Source organism: Oncorhynchus keta, chromosome 25, assembly GCF_023373465.1.
Source record: "Oncorhynchus keta strain PuntledgeMale-10-30-2019 chromosome 25, Oket_V2, whole genome shotgun sequence".
NCBI classification, from domain to species: Eukaryota; Metazoa; Chordata; class Actinopteri; order Salmoniformes; family Salmonidae; genus Oncorhynchus; species Oncorhynchus keta.
Window position 1 is genome coordinate 12,307,317 of NC_068445.1, and position 18,200 is coordinate 12,325,516.

The 18,200-nt window shown below is 41.5% G+C and overlaps 2 protein-coding genes and 1 long non-coding RNA gene across 10 annotated transcripts; 2 read left to right on the forward strand and 1 right to left on the reverse strand.

The window, feature by feature from the left end:
* Nucleotides 1-1,845: 1,845 nt before the first annotated feature.
* LOC118358196 (tumor necrosis factor ligand superfamily member 6-like) lies at nucleotides 1,846-4,570 on the forward strand. The gene is made up of 4 exons (XM_035735736.2): nucleotides 1,846-2,308; nucleotides 2,492-2,519; nucleotides 2,623-2,673; nucleotides 2,773-4,570. Exons 1-4 carry the CDS (start codon nucleotides 2,099-2,101, stop codon nucleotides 3,240-3,242), a joined length of 759 nt encoding a protein of 252 aa, XP_035591629.1. The 5' UTR covers nucleotides 1,846-2,098; the 3' UTR covers nucleotides 3,243-4,570.
* Nucleotides 4,571-9,106: 4,536 nt separating this feature from the next.
* On the forward strand, nucleotides 9,107-18,022 carry LOC118357910 (proline rich transmembrane protein 1B). Of its 3 annotated transcripts, none has more exons than XM_052478649.1 (4): nucleotides 9,107-9,267; nucleotides 11,738-12,258; nucleotides 12,632-12,760; nucleotides 16,112-18,022. In XM_052478649.1, exons 1-4 carry the CDS (start codon nucleotides 9,258-9,260, stop codon nucleotides 16,181-16,183), a joined length of 732 nt encoding a protein of 243 aa, XP_052334609.1. In that variant the 5' UTR covers nucleotides 9,107-9,257; the 3' UTR covers nucleotides 16,184-18,022. The 3 variants fall into 3 exon arrangements, with proteins under 3 accessions (XP_052334609.1, XP_052334610.1, XP_035591110.1); XM_052478650.1 differs by lacking the exon at nucleotides 16,112-18,022 and adding an exon at nucleotides 13,079-14,571 and having other exon boundaries at nucleotides 10,714-12,258; XM_035735217.2 differs by lacking the exon at nucleotides 16,112-18,022 and adding an exon at nucleotides 13,079-14,571.
* Nucleotides 9,610-10,468, reverse strand: LOC127911674 (uncharacterized). 6 transcript variants are annotated; one of them, XR_008078855.1, is made up of 4 exons: nucleotides 10,321-10,468; nucleotides 10,126-10,255; nucleotides 9,996-10,060; nucleotides 9,740-9,865 (listed from the first exon to the last, which is right to left on the reverse strand). It is a non-coding gene; the product is annotated as an uncharacterized LOC127911674 (long non-coding RNA). The 6 variants fall into 6 exon arrangements; XR_008078859.1 differs by lacking the exons at nucleotides 9,740-9,865; nucleotides 9,996-10,060 and adding an exon at nucleotides 9,610-9,670; XR_008078857.1 differs by lacking the exons at nucleotides 9,740-9,865; nucleotides 9,996-10,060 and adding an exon at nucleotides 9,668-9,735.
* Nucleotides 18,023-18,200: the final 178 nt, after the last annotated feature.

Here is an 18,200-nt window from a genome sequence, read left to right on the forward strand (position 1 = left end):
TTGACTTGCCTGCACAGAGTCCTGACCTCAACCCCATCGAAAAGCTTTGGGATGAATTGGAATGCCAACTACAAGCTAGGCCTAATCGCCCAACACCAGTGCCCAACCTCACTAATGCTCTTGTGGCTGAATAGAAGCAAGTCCCCGCAGCAATGTTCCAACATCTAATGGAAAGCCTTCCCAGAAGAGTGGAGGCTGTTTATAGCAGCAAAGGGGGAACCAACTCCATATAAATGCCCACAATTTTGGAATGAGATGTTCAACGAGCGATTACTTTTGGTCATTTAGTGTATAGTGGATAGTCAGTCCTTGCATCCATAGCTAGATCTATGAATTTCAGTGTGGCAAAATATTTCCAGCCCCATCCCTTTTTTTTGCAAAACAGGTGGTGGGGAGTTCTTCGTTATTGTTCAGATTAAGAATTCTAGATTTAAGTTGCATAACTTAATTCATTTTGGTGTCCTTTTTGTGGGCATAAGTGGCAACACAGCAAAATGTTTTCATGTGTACTTGGCCCGGTACTGTGTAGCAGTAGCTCCACCTCAGCTGGTGCACTGTCAGTGGGAGCTACCAGCCCGGGCAGCAGCCGGCTAGGAGAGGACCATGCAGCTAGACCCCCACGTATTGAGTGTTTCCAAGCAGATGGTCAGGGTCATCATCCATGTGGCAGACAGGGTGAATATCCCCTTGGAGGTTTTGGATGAGCAGGACTTTCAGAGAAAACAAACAAACTCACCTAGTGTTGGCAGTTGTGTGGGGCTGACTGGAGGTTGGCCAGAATCTGCCTAGGCCTACTACTCACAATGGGACTGCCTGGCCCTTCACAATGGGGTTGTGTTTCAGGTATGGAAGGAGATTACATGTGATGCGTAGGCCTGGCAGTTCCTTGTACCCAGTTCCCTTCAAGCCCATGTCCTTTGAGCTGTTTGTGAGGCAGTGGGGGAGGGTCACTCCCAGAAGACCGAGACCCTCCAACACCTGAGAGAAGTTCTATTGGGTTTGCTGTCGTCCCATCTACACTCAATGGCTGTGTGTTGAAGGTGAAAATCAAGCAGAGGAGAGTGACTGGCAATCGTGGTCAAGGCCGCTGCGGTGATACTACTGTTTTCTTGGAAACTGATGGCTTCTACGGTTCTGGCATCTGGATGGACCTGTATTCCTCTAGCCACAACAGTAGAAACCATTAGTATCATTACACCGGTCGTTCCAGCCTGGCCAGGTGGTCTAGATTGACGGCTCATTCGAATATTTGGAGGCGTGGTTTATACACAGTTCATTTTTTACAACCATGAGAGTGTCAGCCAGTGTATAGGGAACATTCCTCTGCCCCAGGCATTGCTGATGCATGCCAGAGCTTACAACATCTAGATAGATATTTTAATTTATCGCCTATCACATCATATGTTATAGTAATCTGGTGCCCAACAGCACACGCAATCATTGGTTGATGCGTGCAAGGTCTGAACAGGGGAACGTGACCTATGTGTTCTGTTCAGTGGAGGCTGGTGATGGGAGGGCGACTCATAATAATGAATGGAGTCAATGGAATGGTATAAAACACATGGAAACCAGGTGTTTTTTTGAGTCTGAGACCCTTCCATTCATTCCGTTCCAGCCATTACTACACAATTACTGCAGTACATTTTGAGGGTTATTTTGCAGGCAATATTTCCAGCATAGTGTACTGCAGTTATACTGCACTCTGACTGCACTCTTTTTTCGTACGGATTTATTTAATGATCTATTATTTATTGAACATTTCGAAAGATTATATTTTAAACTTGATTGAAATTTGAATCCTGTAACAATTTGAGAAAAAATGCAATGACCTTATATCCATTGCTGTTGAGTCACGATATTTACAACAATATTTTGGTTTGTGGTATGGCTAGGTTCCTATTCAGTCCTATCAAGTTCAACGTCTAAACAGGAAGTTAAGTGCTTCATGAAAAATTGGCCACTGCAGGCCCTACACTGAAACTCACAGATTGAGACAACACGTTTACACGATACCCTGACTGTAGGTGGAACGTGGGCGACAAGATTTATAAACGTCGTACTTGAACGGCAAAATCCATTGAGTTTGACTCACTCCCTGATGATCATGACAGCCGCTGCCAATGAAGAGGTTCGCTGTGAGATCCGGTGTCATCGTGCGAAGAGTGACAGGATTCTTTATTCCCGGGTGAGCCGCAGAGATAAAGTGCTGTCTGTGTGCCTCACTCGGTTCGCTGCGTTTGTCTCTGTACTTCTGTCGTGTGCTGCACTACTGCTACACGCATATCAACATAAAGCAGCGGACAACCAGGTAAGCTTATTTTTGTGTGTGTGGTAAGAATCGAAACTGTTAGGCCCAGTAGCCTAAAGTAAATGTATATAATTATTAGAGAGATCAGAAAACGCTTGTCATTCTAATTGTAGAGAGCTGTGGTGTATCTTGCAGACTATTATACACAGTAAATCTGAATGGATCTTGTGTCTTTATTTGTAGCTCACTTCAGCGGGAAGCTATTCTATAGGTAAATCCTGATTATTATTATTATTATGGTTGTCATGATATTATTATAATCATCCTCATCATCATCCTCATCCTCACACTGTCTATTTTATCCCTCCATATAGGCAGTCTTCAGCAGCAGCAAGTTAGAACCAATCCAAGTGCTCATCTGACAGGTACAATTATGATACCCACACTATTCATGATATTACTGCTTGAAAGACCAATCAATAAGACTAAGCTTAAAGGTAATGTCCTCTTTGTCACTCTTCCAGCTCCAGCCTCATTTAATCATTCGAAGAGGGAATACCTTGAATGGGAGGACAAACTTGGACTTGCTCACCTCAGCGACTTTGAGTATGATGACGGCGACCTCATCGTGCCGAAAGATGGCGTGTACGAGGTTTACCTGCAGATCACCTTCCGAAGACCTAGTCACTTTGTGTGTAGCAAAGAGGACCCTGTTTTCATCCTCTCCCAGAGGGTGATCCTGTTTGCAATGAACTACCAGAATGACAGAGAACTCCTAACAGCATCTGACACAGTGTACTGCAGTCAGCCCCCTGGCTCAGAGGGCTGCGTGGAGGAGGACTCAGTGGTTCCTTACTGGGAAAAGTCTCCACGCACATCCGGAGTGTTTAAACTAAAAGCTGGGGACAGGCTTAGAGTGAGTAACGAGGACAGGTACCATGAGTTGATGCTCCTTCAAGAAGACAAGACATTTTTTGGGGCACATCTCATTTGAGGTACAGGGATAATAATGGACTTTAAGGCTGTATATATGTCTGCTTTAGGTTTCTATATTTTATTGAATAAGTCGTGACTTGTGTCAACTGCTACATAATGAGAGCAGGGCTTTGTTGAAATGATTGGAACCACTATCACTTATCAGACAAATGTCATATGTGTTCACTATATACTTTATTTATTTCTGGAGAGTTTTGATTTGAGAATGTGCATGAAAGAGCACTTGAAGTACAACATTGCAATGTTATTATGATCTCGAGTGTGGCCATAAATAACTTCTTATTCAGTAAAACAGTGATGTTGCTATAGGGTTATCCCAATTCTGATCTTTATCCACAAATTGGTCGTTTGACCAATCAGCTCTTTTGACAATAATTTGGCACAAGATCAGAATTGGGCTGTCTGTGTAAATGCAGCCTATGACAAGTACAAGCTGGGAAATGTATGCCGAGTCAGCGGGTTGCATTAGTGGGGAGGACACGAGGGTGGTCACATGTGTTTGCAGGGCAGAGGTCCAGAGTTCCAGTCTCGGTGTGGTCTGATGGTTAAGGAAGAAGTACAGTTAAGCAAGCACGGTGACGTCCGTCACACAGACAAATAGGGAACTTTAGATGAGATTGATGATCTTACCCAAATGTGGTGTGTGGTATTCATCTTAATTTCTGTTAGAAATAAGTAGAGTCCAACCCTGGGCCGTTGAAAGTGTTTGTGGGGTGACAGTTCCTACGTAGTAAGAGAAGCGGACTAGTTACTAGAGGGCTGCTGGTTGAAACCCCCAGGGCTGATGAGGAATGTCTGAGTTGTGCTCTTGAGCAACACATTTAATCTCAACTGCTCCATGAGTGCCTCTCTACGGCTGACCCTGTGGTGTTCCCAGCCTGTCCCGTGGGGTTGGGAACTGTGTCAGCTACACGTGTCCTTAAAGCTCATTCAGTTTTCTACGGTATAAAACCAAGTAAAAGTGACATGTGAGGTGTGTTTCCAGCAGATAAACAACAGTATGGGCGTACACTGTGTTTACCACCTCAACCTAACCTTACTTAAGAATGCATGGCATGCACGCTATTGCACCATCGTGTGACAGACAAATGTTGTAAATGTTGATACAATGATGCCAGGCTTCCTGTTTACACAGGCTGACCTAGAGCCTTCAGAGAGTATTCACACCCCTTGACTTTTCCACATTTTGTTGTGAGCCTGAATTTAAAATGGATTAAATTGAGATTTGTGTGTCACTGGCCTACACGCAATACCACATCATGTCAAAGTGGAATTATGTTTTTTGACATTTTAAGACACAAAGTAATAAAAAATGAAAAGCTCAAATGTCTTGTGTCAATAAGTATTCAACCCCTTTGTTATGACAAGCTTACTTAAGTTCAGTAGTAAACATGTGCTTAATAAGTCACATTAAACATTGCATGGACTCTGTGTGCAATAATAGTTTTTAACGTGATTATTTAAAGACTACCTCATCTCTGTGCCCCACACATACAATTATCTGCAAGGTCCCTCAGTCGAGCAGTGAATTTCAAACACAAATTCAACCACAAAGGCCAGGGAGGTTTTCCAATGTCTCGCAAAGAAGGACACCTATTGGTAGATGGGTTTAAATAAGAAAGCAGACATTGCATATCCCTTTTGAGCATGGTGAAGTTATTAATTACACTTTGGATGGCGTATCAGTATACCCAGTCACTACAAAGATACAGGTGTTCTTCCTAACTCAGTTGCCGGAGAGAAAGGAAACCGCTCAGGGATTTCACTATGAGGCCAGTGGTAACTTTAAAACAGTTACAGAGTTGAATGGCTGTGACAGGAGAAAACTGAGGATAGATCAACGACATTGTAGTTACTCCACAATAATAACCTAATTGAAAGAGTGGGAAATAAGAAGCCTGTACAGAATAAAAGATATTCCAAAACATGCATCCCGTTTGCAACAGGGCACTAAAGTCAAATTTTAAAAAAATGTAGCAAAGCAATTAACTTTTGTCCCTAATACAAAGTGTTATGTTTTAGGCAAATCCAACAAAACACATTACTGAGTACCACTCTACATATTTTCAAGCACAGTGGTGGCTGCATCATGTTTTGGGTTTGCTTGTAAATTAATCTTTGAATAAATGACTTTGAAACGTTTGGCTATAATTCATCACCTCTTATGAAAGAAGATACTCATCACATTATAGGTTTGCATGGTGACCCTAAAAAGGAATAACAGAATGCGTAATGAAGCTGTAGTAAGACACCTGAAGCCTGTACAATAAAACAATAAACATGTGGGTTGGATTTTAAGAAGGTGTGAATGGTATGATAAATATCCCTTCTAAGGGATGAAACTGCACCTGCCATTTTCTGTGAATCCTGGCAGTTATTTTAGGTTCCCAAACTTTTATTGTCCCGTACCCCTTCAAACATTCAACCTCCAGCTGCATACCCCCTCTATAGCACCAGAGTCAGCGCACTCTCAAATGTTTTCTTTTGTTGCCATCATTGTAAGCCTGCCACACACACACACTATAAGATACATTTATTAAACATAAGAATGAGTGTGAATTTTTGTCACAACCCGGCTCGTGGGAAGTGACAAAGAGCTCTTATAGGACCAGGGCACAAAAAGTAATATAATAATAATCAATTATTTTGCTCTTTATTTAGCCATCTTACATATCAAACTTTATTTGTTCATCGAAAATTGTGAATCATTTAGCACAGATTAATGAGAAAGGTGTGCTTGAAAGGATGCAAAAAACTCTGCAATGTTGGGTTGTATTGTAGAGAGTTTTAGTCTTAAATCATTTTCCACACACAGTCTGTGCCTGTATTTAGTTTCATGCTATAGAGGGCCGAGAATCCACTCTCAGATAGGTGTGTGGTTGTGAAGGGCATCAGTGTTTTAACAGAGCGATTTGTCAAGGCAGGATACTCTGTGCGCAGCCCATTGCAAAAATCTGTCAGTGGCTTCTGACTAAATTCAATTTTCACAGAACCGCTTGTTGCAATTTTGATGGGGCTCTTTTGTTCAGATATCGGTAAGTGGACTGCAGGGCATGAAAGGGATAACGAATCCAGTTGTTCGTGTCATCCGTTTCGGGAAAGTACCTGCGTAATTGCGCAACCAAATCACTCAGGTGCTTCGCTATATCACATTTGACATTGGACTAACATTACTCCAAGGAAAGCCTTTGATTCTTGTTGTTGATTCTTGGCCTTTGTTACTCAGCTTTGTGTTGGTATTTTATTAGGATCCCAATTAGCTGTTACAGAAGCAGCAGATACACTTTCTGGGCTCCACACAAAACATGAAACACGACAACATACAGAACACTTAGACACGAACAGCCACACAAATGTAAAATAAGATCAATACAACTAAAAACATCTATAAATAAAAAAGGTTCTGTACTTCATACACATACAACATATTAATATACTGCATACACATACAACATATTAATATACTGCATACACATACAACATATTAATATACTGCATACACATACAACATGTTAATATACTGCATACACACACAACATATTAATATACTGCATACACATACAACATATTAATATACTGCATACACACACAACATATTAATATACTGCATACACACACAACGTATTAATATACTGCATACACATACAACATGTTAATATACTGCATACACACACAACATGTTAATATACTGCATACACACACAACATATTAATATACTGCATACACACACAACGTATTAATATACTGCATACACATACAACATATTAATATACTGCATACACACACAACATATTAATATACTGCATACACACACAACATATTAATATACTGCATACACATACAACATATTAATATACTGCATACACACACAACATATTAATATACTGCATACACACACAACATATTAATATACTGCATACACATACAACATATTAATATACTGCATACACACACAACGTATTAATATACTGCATACACATACAACATGTTAATATACTGCATACACACACAACATATTAATATACTGCATACACACACAACATATTAATATACTGCATACACATACAACATATTAATATACTGCATACACATACAACATATTAATATACTGCATACACATACAACATATTAATATACTGCATACACACACAACGTATTAATATACTGCATACACACACAACATATTAATATACTGCATACACACACAACATATTAATATATTGCATACACACACAACATATTAATATACTGCATACACACACATGTTTTAGTGTTTATGTCAGAGGCGATGTCTCGTGTAATGTTGTAGCTATTGTCAAAGTTGAATCCAATGTGGACCTTCTTTGTATGACAGCATGTAGCTCTTTAAAGCTCCATCTCCCACAGCCCATCTTTGCAAATATCTTTAGTGACCGTTTGTGGAGAAACGTTTTAATTGGACAGTTTAGTAATATAATTGTGTGATAGCAAACATCCACCCCCCGATGGGTGTGAATGAGATACACATGGTTTACGCACTGGATAGTTTCCTTCCTCACAGTCTGACTGTGCAAGAGAGAGCAAATGAGCCTAGTGTACAATTTGTATTTATTTTTTATTTAACCTTTATTTAACTAGGCAAGTCAGTTCAAATGAAGAACAAATTGTTATTTACAATGACGGCCTATAATTAGGTGCCAAACACAGAGGGATTAAAGATGTTAACACCGGAAAGAATACTGACAATCTTTTGTTTGGAGCATTCTCTCCCCAGCCACAGATGTTAATTAGAGTTTTCACTATACACTATCATAGGTAGGTAGCACCATAGGCTTAATGCTGTGATAAAATGATGCATCCCTCCAATGTATTACAATTTACTGTGGGTCTTGAAATAACCATTTTAGATTCCTACATAGTTACAGTACAAAGGTTTCCAAATCTTTATCTTATACATTGCTGGCTCTAAACCTAATATAGATGTGACTATAAAATCATACACACTTCACTACACATACATGAAATCAATAAGTAGACCTGCCATGTTGAACCGCTGGAAACAGAGACTCATCATACCCTGTTAATACAATGCCATAAATGTGACATAGCATCTGATATCAAATAACTAACCTAGCATTCTGCCATTGAAGAAAGCAAGGTGCACTGTGAGCAGAATGATTGGCAAAAAGAAAGGGTCATCAGCCAGTTGAATCACTCTGAGGAACACAAGAAAGTAGCACACCTTTGTTGGGGATGAGAAGAGGAAGTACAGATCTCTAGATATCTGATGACTGAGTCACCCTCAGGTTTCCAGTGTTTTTCACGTTATTTGTTTTTTTGTCTGAACAATACATTAGAATGATTTCTTATTGAATGTTATCACTGTTCCCATTAATGATGATGAGCTCATCCATTTCTAAAACATGGCTGTTTATTTTCACATTGGTTTTGGCATGATCAAAGAAACTGTGATGTTCCTGTTTCCATGTTATGTTTACAATCCAGGTTTCAAGCTCCACCTTCATCAGTAAACCCACCTTTAGAGTTCACTGTCACATCCTAAAACACACAAACAACACACACACACACACACACACACACACACACACACACACACACACACACACACACACACACACACACACACACACACACACACACACACACACGCAATCACACACATCCACCACACACACACACACACACACACACACACACACAACACACACACACACACACACACACACACACACACACACACACACACACACACACACACACACACACACACACACACACACACACACACACAAGCCTGTCAATTATTAAACAAACACGATACTATTTCAACCCTGTGGAGGGGAGGCACAAGATCTGCAGCCATTTGTGGGAGCCCATGGGATATCTGCTGTAAACTGTCCCATGTTCTGTCTCTGTTGTCTGGATCAGATGTTTTCTACAGTTGACCACCTGAATCCTCCTCTCTACTGTTCTTCAACTGTATAGTGCCCTGTACTGTACGCTGCCTGCCAAAATGGACCCAGGTTAGTCTCTGTTCATGCCCTAATGCATGTTTAGTACTACCAACCAAAATGATTGTTTATTATTGTCTAAAATGTGTGAAACAGTGGACTTTGGGAGAAATGGGAATTTAAATTGAATGATTAGGATTACACAAAAACAAACAACAAACGTTACAATATTAGATAAGCTGTGTGCATTGAGTTGATGTAAAACTAAAGAAGATGGGGTTGTACAACAATCAATATTCGGCAACACTTTATTTACACCAAGCGCCATAACACATAACACGTCACTGTCATGACACATATTTAGACCTGTTGTGACATATATTGCGTTATTTTATGGCTGGTTATGACACCTATATAAGAGTGTAAAAACCCACAAAATATACCACGGTAGTTATTTTATGGCTGGTTATGACACCTACATAAGAGTGTAAAAACCCACAAAATATACCACGGTAGTTATTTTATGGCTGGTTATGACACCTACATAAGAGTGTAAAAACCCACAAAATATACCACGGTAGTTATTTTATGGCTGGTTATGACACCTACATAAGAGTGTAAAAACCCACAAAATATACCACGGTAGTTATTTTATGGCTGGTTATGACACCTACATAAGAGTGTACAAACCCACAAAATATACCACGGTAGTTATTTTATGGCTGGTTATGACACCTACATAAGAGTGTCAAAACCCACAAAATATACCACGGTAGTTATTTTATGGCTGGTTATGACACCTACATAAGAGTGTAAAAACCCACAAAATATACCACGGTAGTTATTTTATGGCTGGTTATGACACCTACATAAGAGTGTACAAACCCACAAAATATACCACGGTAGTTATTTTATGGCTGGTTATGGCACCTACATAAGAGTGTAAAAACCCACAAAATATACCACGGTAGTTATTTTATGGCTGGTTATGGCACCTACATAAGAGTGTAAAAACCCACAAAATATACCACGGTAGTTATTTTATGGCTGGTTATGACACCTACATAAGAGTGTCAAAACCCACAAAATATACCACGGTAGTTATTTTATGGCTGGTTATGACACCTACATAAGAGTGTAAAAACCCACAAAATATACCACGGTAGTTATTTTATGGCTGGTTATGGCACCTACATAAGAGTGTAAAAACCCACAAAATATACCACGGTAGTTATTTTATGGCTGGTTATGACACCTACATAAGAGTGTAAAAACCCACAAAATATACCACGGTAGTTATTTTATGGCTGGTTATGGCACCTACATAAGAGTGTAAAAACCCACAAAATATACCACGGTAGCTATTTTATGGCTGGTTATGACACCTACATAAGAGTGTCAAAACCCACAAAACATTTCATTACACCATAGCCTACATGTCAACAGTATGTTTATGTCGTATAATTGTTTTTTAAATTGACCATATTATCATTGTAATTCCACACACATTGATGTCAGACATGCACCGAGCCGAACGCGCTGTTACTGATGACTGGGATGATTGCAGGAGCAGATTTCGGGAGCAGGACCAGACAACCTCTTTTTGACTGACATCTAATGTAAGGGCATAAACGAGATAGGCCTGTCTACCTAATATGATTATGATGGTCATAATGCTTCTTGACTGTGTCATAAAGTGTATTTTTTTTATGATTTAAAATATGATGGAAAAACAACAACAACAAAATATTTAATGAACTAAATTTTAAGCGAAAGGAAACTTCTTGTCAGGGAAAAAACAAATTAGAATAACTGTAGGTTTTGATCCTCTTATGTAGGTGTCACAACGAGCCAGAAAAGAACGCAATGTATGTCACAACAGGTGTAAATATATGGGACATGATACTGTTATGAAGATACATTAGGTTGCTATTATTGCTCTATTTATCCAGCAGGATTTTCAGTGATGCACAGGTCCATTATACAATCTACAAGTAAAAATGTATTCTACGGGATCTCAGTTGGTTTCAAATCTACATGCTTCCTATCTTTGCAGGCCGAAGTCTAAAACCTCTCTTTCCCAGACATGCAACACTAGAGCAGCCTGGATGCCTTGGCTCCGGCTCTGCCCTGCTGTTTGTGCTGTGATCTCAGTCAGTCAGCAAGCTCCACCCCTTCCAGAGCAAAAACTCAATAAGCCTTGACAAACCACACCGGCAGCTGGAGAATGACACCGTATAACCACGCTCATTTTGCCTGGGCCTTTCATTAATCAGATGCACTGTTTTCCACTGTAGAAACCAAAGTGGGTCAGTCAACTGCCCTGGAGAAACTTGAGAGTTTCTCTGCTTACTTAATAGAGATTACAGGGGCCTTTCACTTCCTCTAAAATATGTCATTCATGAATAATGTTGGTCATGTAGTTATGGCTACATCATTGCTGTAGATAAACAGGTTTTAGACATTTTTCTTCATTGCCAGTTGACCAAGAATCGCAGTCTAACCATTATAATATCTATCCTTCCTCTTTCACTTTCATTAGTCATTCAACCACCCGGCCGTGAGAGCCAGGCCCTGTCCAGTGGGAGGACAGCAGGGCAGGAGGGAAACTCAGGAACCCAAGACCTTGTTGGACGTACAAGCTTACCTGTCCAAACCACTCATCTGTCATCCAACAGTGACAATGTCCACACTGTCTGTCCTCCAGTGCCTAAGGCAGACAGTACTTTTGCTGCCTGTCCGCCATACAGAGCTCACAGTGACAGTGATGGGAGGTTAACCAGGGAGGAGCTGCTAAGCCAGACAGACCTGGCAGGAGGGACACCCTCGACTGTGTATCAGCCACAGATCTCCTCGGTCCAACCAGACATGACAGCATCCACCCCATCAGAAGAGCCCCCACCCTACAGCCCACCTGACCCCAAGATGACCTATATTATCTATCCCCCACAACCACCTCACTACCCAGGACCCCCTGTCATAGCCTGCCAGCCAGGACCCAACCAGCCAGCCTTCTACCAGGCCCAGTTCATGCCTTCACCCAGCTACCCTCCCAACACCATAGTAAGAGAGTATCAGAGTATCAGTATAGAGCAAAAGAAAACTAGTGTAAATGTGCTGCCAAACGCAAATACTTTCTCATGTGGTGGTGGTGGATGGAGAGATTTATTAGACACACAGTAAGTTTAGAACGGATTTGTACATTCAATTACTCCTCATAGCTGTATTGAATCACACATGATTCCCGTACGGTTCAAAAATCGATTCCCTTATGGCCACGCGAGACTACTTCCGGATTTAACAATAGATCTGACTATTGTCCTGTGACGTAACGACAGTGTGTCATTTCTATTTGAAATCTCTATTCAAAATCAAGAATGTCCACTATTTTAATAGGTTATTGTGTCCCTGCATGTTTGCCTCTGTTGTGTTTCAGTACATGAGCGGCCCTCCACTGGGGGACGAGCAGCCTCCCCTGCCCAAGGACTACATGGTGGAGTCCCTGCTGGTCACCATCTTCTGCTGCCTTATGAGTGGCCTCATCGCCCTTTTGTACTCATATGAGGTAAATTGCCCACTCATATGAGGCACTACATCCTTAGTGCACTGACAAAGGCCTGGCTCTGAATTGAATTAGGGCAGAGAGTGGGCATGAGTTTCAGTGTAGGTGTAGTAGAATCCTAAGAATGCAGTGACACTACCGAGGCCTTCCTTACGGTAATGATGACATAACAAGATGTCTGATACAGTTGAAGAAGAGTTACATAATGTTCAATTCATTTGACTTTTATTGTACTCTATCAAACATCTTCAAACAATACATATGCTTGTTGGCTACAGACCAAGTCCTGACTGAGCTGGTTGTCTCTCCACTCTGCTCTAGACCCGTGCTGCTCTGGCCAGAGGGGACATGAGGGAGGCAGAGAGGGCTTCCCAGAAGGCCCGTTTGCTGGTGTTGTTCAGCCTGATGTTTGGGGTGTTTGTTTGTGTGGGATGGATCATATATGTAGTGATATCTCTCTGTGCATAACGATTTGCACCTGATAAACATCTACTCATTTACATTTGAGTAATTTAGCGTACGCTCTTATCCAGAGTGACTTACAGTTATTGCATTAATCTTAAGATAGCTAGTTTTGACAACCACATACACTCCCACCTTTGTTGCTATAACAGCCTCCACTATTCTGGGAAGGCTTTCCACTAGATGTTGGAACATTGCTGCGGGGACTTCCATTCAACCACAAGAGCATTAGTGAGGGTGGGCACTGATGTTGGGCGATTAGGCCTGGCACGCAGTTGGCGTTCCAATTCATCCCAAAGGTGTTCGATGGGGTTGAGGTCAAGGCTTTGTTCAGGCCGGTCAAGTTCTTCCACACCAATCTCAATAAACCATCTCTGTATGGACCTTGCTTTGTGCACGGCGGTGGATAGAGCGTTGGGCCAGTAACCAAAAGGTTGCTGGATCAAATCTCCAAGCTGACAAGGTAAAAATCTGGCGTTCTGCCCCTGAACAAGGCAGTTAACCCACTGTTCCCCAGTAGGCCGTCATTGTAAATAAGAATTTGTTCTTAGCTGACTTGCCTAGTTAAATAAATAAACTGTTGCTACAAATTTCGAAGAACAGAATCGTCTAGAATGTCACTGTATGCTGTAGCATTAAGACTTCTCTTCACTGGAAATAAGGGACCTAGCCCGAAACATGAAAAACAGCTGCAGACCATTATCCCTCATCCACCAAACTTTACAGTTGGCACTATGCATTGAGGCAGGTAGCGTTCTCCTGACATCCACCAAACCCAGATTCGTCCGTCAGACTGCCAGATGGTGAAGCGGGGTTCATCACTCCAGAGAACACGCTTTCACTGCTCAAGAGTCCAACGGCGGCAAGCTTAACACCCCCCCCCAGCCGACGCTTGTCATTAAGCAGGGCGATCTTAGGCTTGTGTGCAGCTGCTTGGCACGAATAGTTATTGTGCTGACGTTGCTTCCAGAGGCAGTTTGGAACTCGGTAGTGAGTGTTGCAACTGAGGACAGATGATTTTTGCTAGAGCGGCACCCTCCTGCAGAGGAGAGCTCTAGCAGGACAGAAATCTGACAAACTGACTTGTTGGAAAGGTGGCATCCTATGGCGGTGCCACGTTGAAAGTCTCTGAGCTCTTCAGTAAGGCCATTCTACTGCCACTGGTTGTCTATGGAGATTGCATGGCTGGGAGTTCGATGTTATACACCTGCCAACAACGGGTGAGGCTGAATTAGCCATATCCACTATTTTGAAGGGGTGTCCACATACTTTTGTATGTATGGTGTATCTCAGTCATAATAAATACATTTTTCCTCAATAAAGTTGCTAACAGCAAATTCAGTGCTAGTAAGGGGTGGGGGAAAGGGTAGGGGGGATATTCAGGGAATGGGTAGGATATTCAGGGAAGGGGTAGGTTATTCAGGGAAGGGGTATGATTTTCAGGGAAGGGGTAGGTTATTCAGGGAAGGGGTAGGTTATTCAGGGAATGGTTAGGATATTCAGGAAGGGGTGGGATATTCAAATGTTTTTGGAAGATGGGCAGGGACTCTGTTGTCCTAGCTTCATGCAAAAGCTGGTTCCACCATTGGGGTGCCATGACAGAGAAGAGCCTTGACTGGGCTGAGCGAGAGCTGGGATGTGTGGGCCAAGAGACCAGAGGTGGCAGAACGGAGTACTCAGGTTGCGGTGTAGAGTTTGAGCATAGCCTGAAGGTAGGGAAGGGCAGTTCCTCTTGCTACTCCGTAGGCATGTTCCATGGTGTTGTAATGTGTATGAGTTTCGACTGGAAGCCAGTGGAGCGTGCGGAGGATCGGGGTTACATGGGAGAACTTGGGAAGCTTGAACACCAGGCGGGCTGCAGCGTTCTGAATAAGTTGCAAAGAATTGATGGTACAAGTGGGGACTCTAGGGATGTTGTAGAGCATGAACCTGCTGGAGCGAGTCACTGCTCTGATGTTTGCAGAGAACGACAGGGTGTTGTGCAGGGTCACGCCAAGATTCTTTGCACTCTGGGAGGGGGACACCATGGATTTGTCAACCATGATGGAGAGGTCTTGGAGCAGGCATGCCTTCCCCAGGAGAAAGAGAAGCCCCTTCTTGTCGAAATTGAGCTTGAGGTGTTAGGCTAGCATTAAAGCTGAGGTATCTGCCAGGCTTACAGAGATGCATGTCACCAAATGGGTGTCAGAAGGGAGGAAGGAGAAAAGTAGTTGAAGGTCATCCGCATAGCAATGATAGGAGAGACCATGTAAGGATATGACGGAGCCAAGTGACTTGTTGTATAGAGAGGAGAGAACCTAGAACCGAGCCCTGGGGGACACCAGTAGGGAGAGTACATGGTGGACCCTCTAGAATGTACAGGGACTATAGATACACATAACTATAATGACATTTAAAATATAAACATGTACAAACTGTATATTCCCAGAAATTACCTACAGCATTTATTTGAAATGTGGATTGAGTCTATTTTTCTTTGTTTATTTGAAATTAAATCATAATTTTAATGCCAAGCATTACAATTATTTTGCAATACTTATATACATGAACATGTTGATTCAGTACTCATGAAACGATTAGAAATAGGAGAGTATGTTGTGTCAAACAATGAATTACAAGTATGCCGGCCTAGACGGCGTCCCAAGCAGCATCCTCAGAGCAGTGTTTAAAGACCCATTCAACCTATTCACTATCCCAGTCTGTTTTCCCCACTTGCTTCAAGATGTCCACCATTGTTCCTGTACCCAAGAAAGCTAAATGAATCAAATGAATATCACCCCATAGCACTCACATCTGTCACCATTAAGTGCTTTGGAGACTAGTAAAGGATCATATCACCTCCAATTTACTTGACTCCTGAGACCCACTACAATTTGCATACCGCCCCCACAGATCCAGACGACACAATCGCCGTCGCACTGCACACTGCCCTATCCCACATGGACAAGAGGAATACCTATGTGAGAATGCTGTTCATTGACTACAGCTCAGATTTCAACACCATAGTGATGAGCTAGGAGGGCACTAAGCTAAGGGTCTGAATTCCTCCCTCTGCAACTGGGTACTAGACTTCCTGATGGGCTGACCCTCGGTGATGAGGGTAGGCAAGAACACCTCTGCCACACTGATCCTCAACACGGGGAACCTCCAGGGGTGTGTGTTCAGCCCCCTCCTGTACTAACTATACACCCATGACTGCGTGGCATATTATATTGTTTACTTACTGTGTATGTATACTGTATTCTCAACATAGCTCATCCTAATATACCTACTACTGTACATACCATAACAACTTATACAGTCTAGACACACCACGTATTTATATTCTGGATTCTGACACTGCTCACTAATATAATCTACATTTGATTGTTAATTGGACACATTCTGACATTTGATTTGTTTAGATCTTCTTATTTGTGTATTTGCTAGACATTCTGCTGCACTGTAGGAGCTAGAAAAATATGCATTTCACTGCACCTGCAGGGACACCTGCAAATTGACCAATAAACTTTGATGTGATGTGTTACAGGATGTTGGACATAAAGTTTGAATTTGAAATGAAATGTATTTATAAGAGAATGATTAATTTCCATCTGACTGACTGCTACACTAGAATATTAGCCTTAGAACAACTTGAGCTGACAACCACATGACCGGATTGTGTCCAAATAAAGCATAATTTTTTTATTTATTACATCCTACATATTTTCATTCATTCAGCATGACTTGTAAACAGGCAATAAATACATTGACAGTAAAGGCAGAAAAGGGTCAAAACAAGACATGCCACAGCAGCAATGGTACAAACCAGGGTTGGGCTCAATTCAGAATTGCATGCATATACTTGTTTCCTTTGGTACTAAAATAAATAAATAAATAAATAAATATACATACAGCCATTAAAACTTTGGATTACAATTCTTCTTTTAAAGAGGCTTTTCAGTGGACAGAATAGTCTGTCCAACTCCTGCCAGTAGCACATGCAGCAGCCTAGGTCCTGTCTGAAAACACTTAAGACTTGATCACAGAAAAGACATCAGATCAAACAAACGTTTTACTAAAAAGAAACAAAAGACAACTGAAGGAACAGTAACATGTTTAAGAAACAGAAGAGCAAAAGAGCAAACTAAAAAAAGGGAGAAACGGGAGTATAGCTAATCACAGATACTTAAATGATAAGTTATGGTCTCGCATGCCAAAATGTATGTTCTGTGTTAGATTTGGCCTGTCTTCCAAGCAAACAGGAGTGTGTGGACATTGTGTGTGGACATTGTGGTGTGTACAATACATTCTATTAGCTATAGCAGATGTAAACAGCTCTCTGGCATCATTGTAAGGCAGCTAGTAAACGACTAGGAGTGCTTCAAATATTTGCTGTAAGAGTGATTACATTCCCAGTACGTTAAGCAGGGCATACGGCCATGAAATGTTTCAGTTCCTGGTAGTGGTAGAGGAAAATTACATTATAGGAATGTGGACTTACCATAGGTGCACAGGGTATATGGAATGGAAAAGATTTGTGCATTGGTGCATATAGTTTAAACAGGTGACAGTGAGTGGGCAGGCTGTATGAAGCGTCACACCTTCTGTGAAAGGTCACCTAAAATAAAACCAAAAAGCCTGAATAATACAGGGGATTTCAGTATGTACAGATCTGCGATCTTAAATTTGGCCACTCCGTTGTCGCAGAGAATTTTCCAGCGGAGCAGGAAATGCAAATTGTAGTGTCTTCAAGGTTTAAAAAGGCTTCTAAAGTTTGTAATTTCCACTTAAAAAATGTCAGACTTGATTTGCCCTATTGAAAAAAATGTATCAGCCCCTACAAACATGTCCCTTAATTATAATCCACATAACCATTTACATGTCTTGTAGCTGCAGGATTATTGTCCTGCTGTGAGAAGCAGGGTGAAATTAAAATCTATAAACACCTCACAATTCAGAATTTTCAGCCAAGTTGTCATGGTAACCATTCCTCCATATT

Coding starts and splice junctions, on each gene's coding strand:
- LOC118358196 (XM_035735736.2), top strand. CDS start 2,099: ATGATCATGACAGCCGCTGCCAATGAAGAGGTTCGCTGTGAGATCCGG. Junction 2,309..2,491: donor ATAAAGCAGCGGACAACCAG/GTAAGCTTATTT, acceptor CTTTATTTGTAG/CTCACTTCAGCGGGAAGCTA. Junction 2,520..2,622: donor AGCGGGAAGCTATTCTATAG/GTAAATCCTGAT, acceptor CCCTCCATATAG/GCAGTCTTCAGCAGCAGCAA.
- LOC118357910 (XM_035735217.2), top strand. Junction 12,259..12,631: donor GCTACCCTCCCAACACCATA/GTAAGAGAGTAT, acceptor GTTGTGTTTCAG/TACATGAGCGGCCCTCCACT. Junction 12,761..13,078: donor CCCTTTTGTACTCATATGAG/GTAAATTGCCCA, acceptor ACTCTGCTCTAG/ACCCGTGCTGCTCTGGCCAG.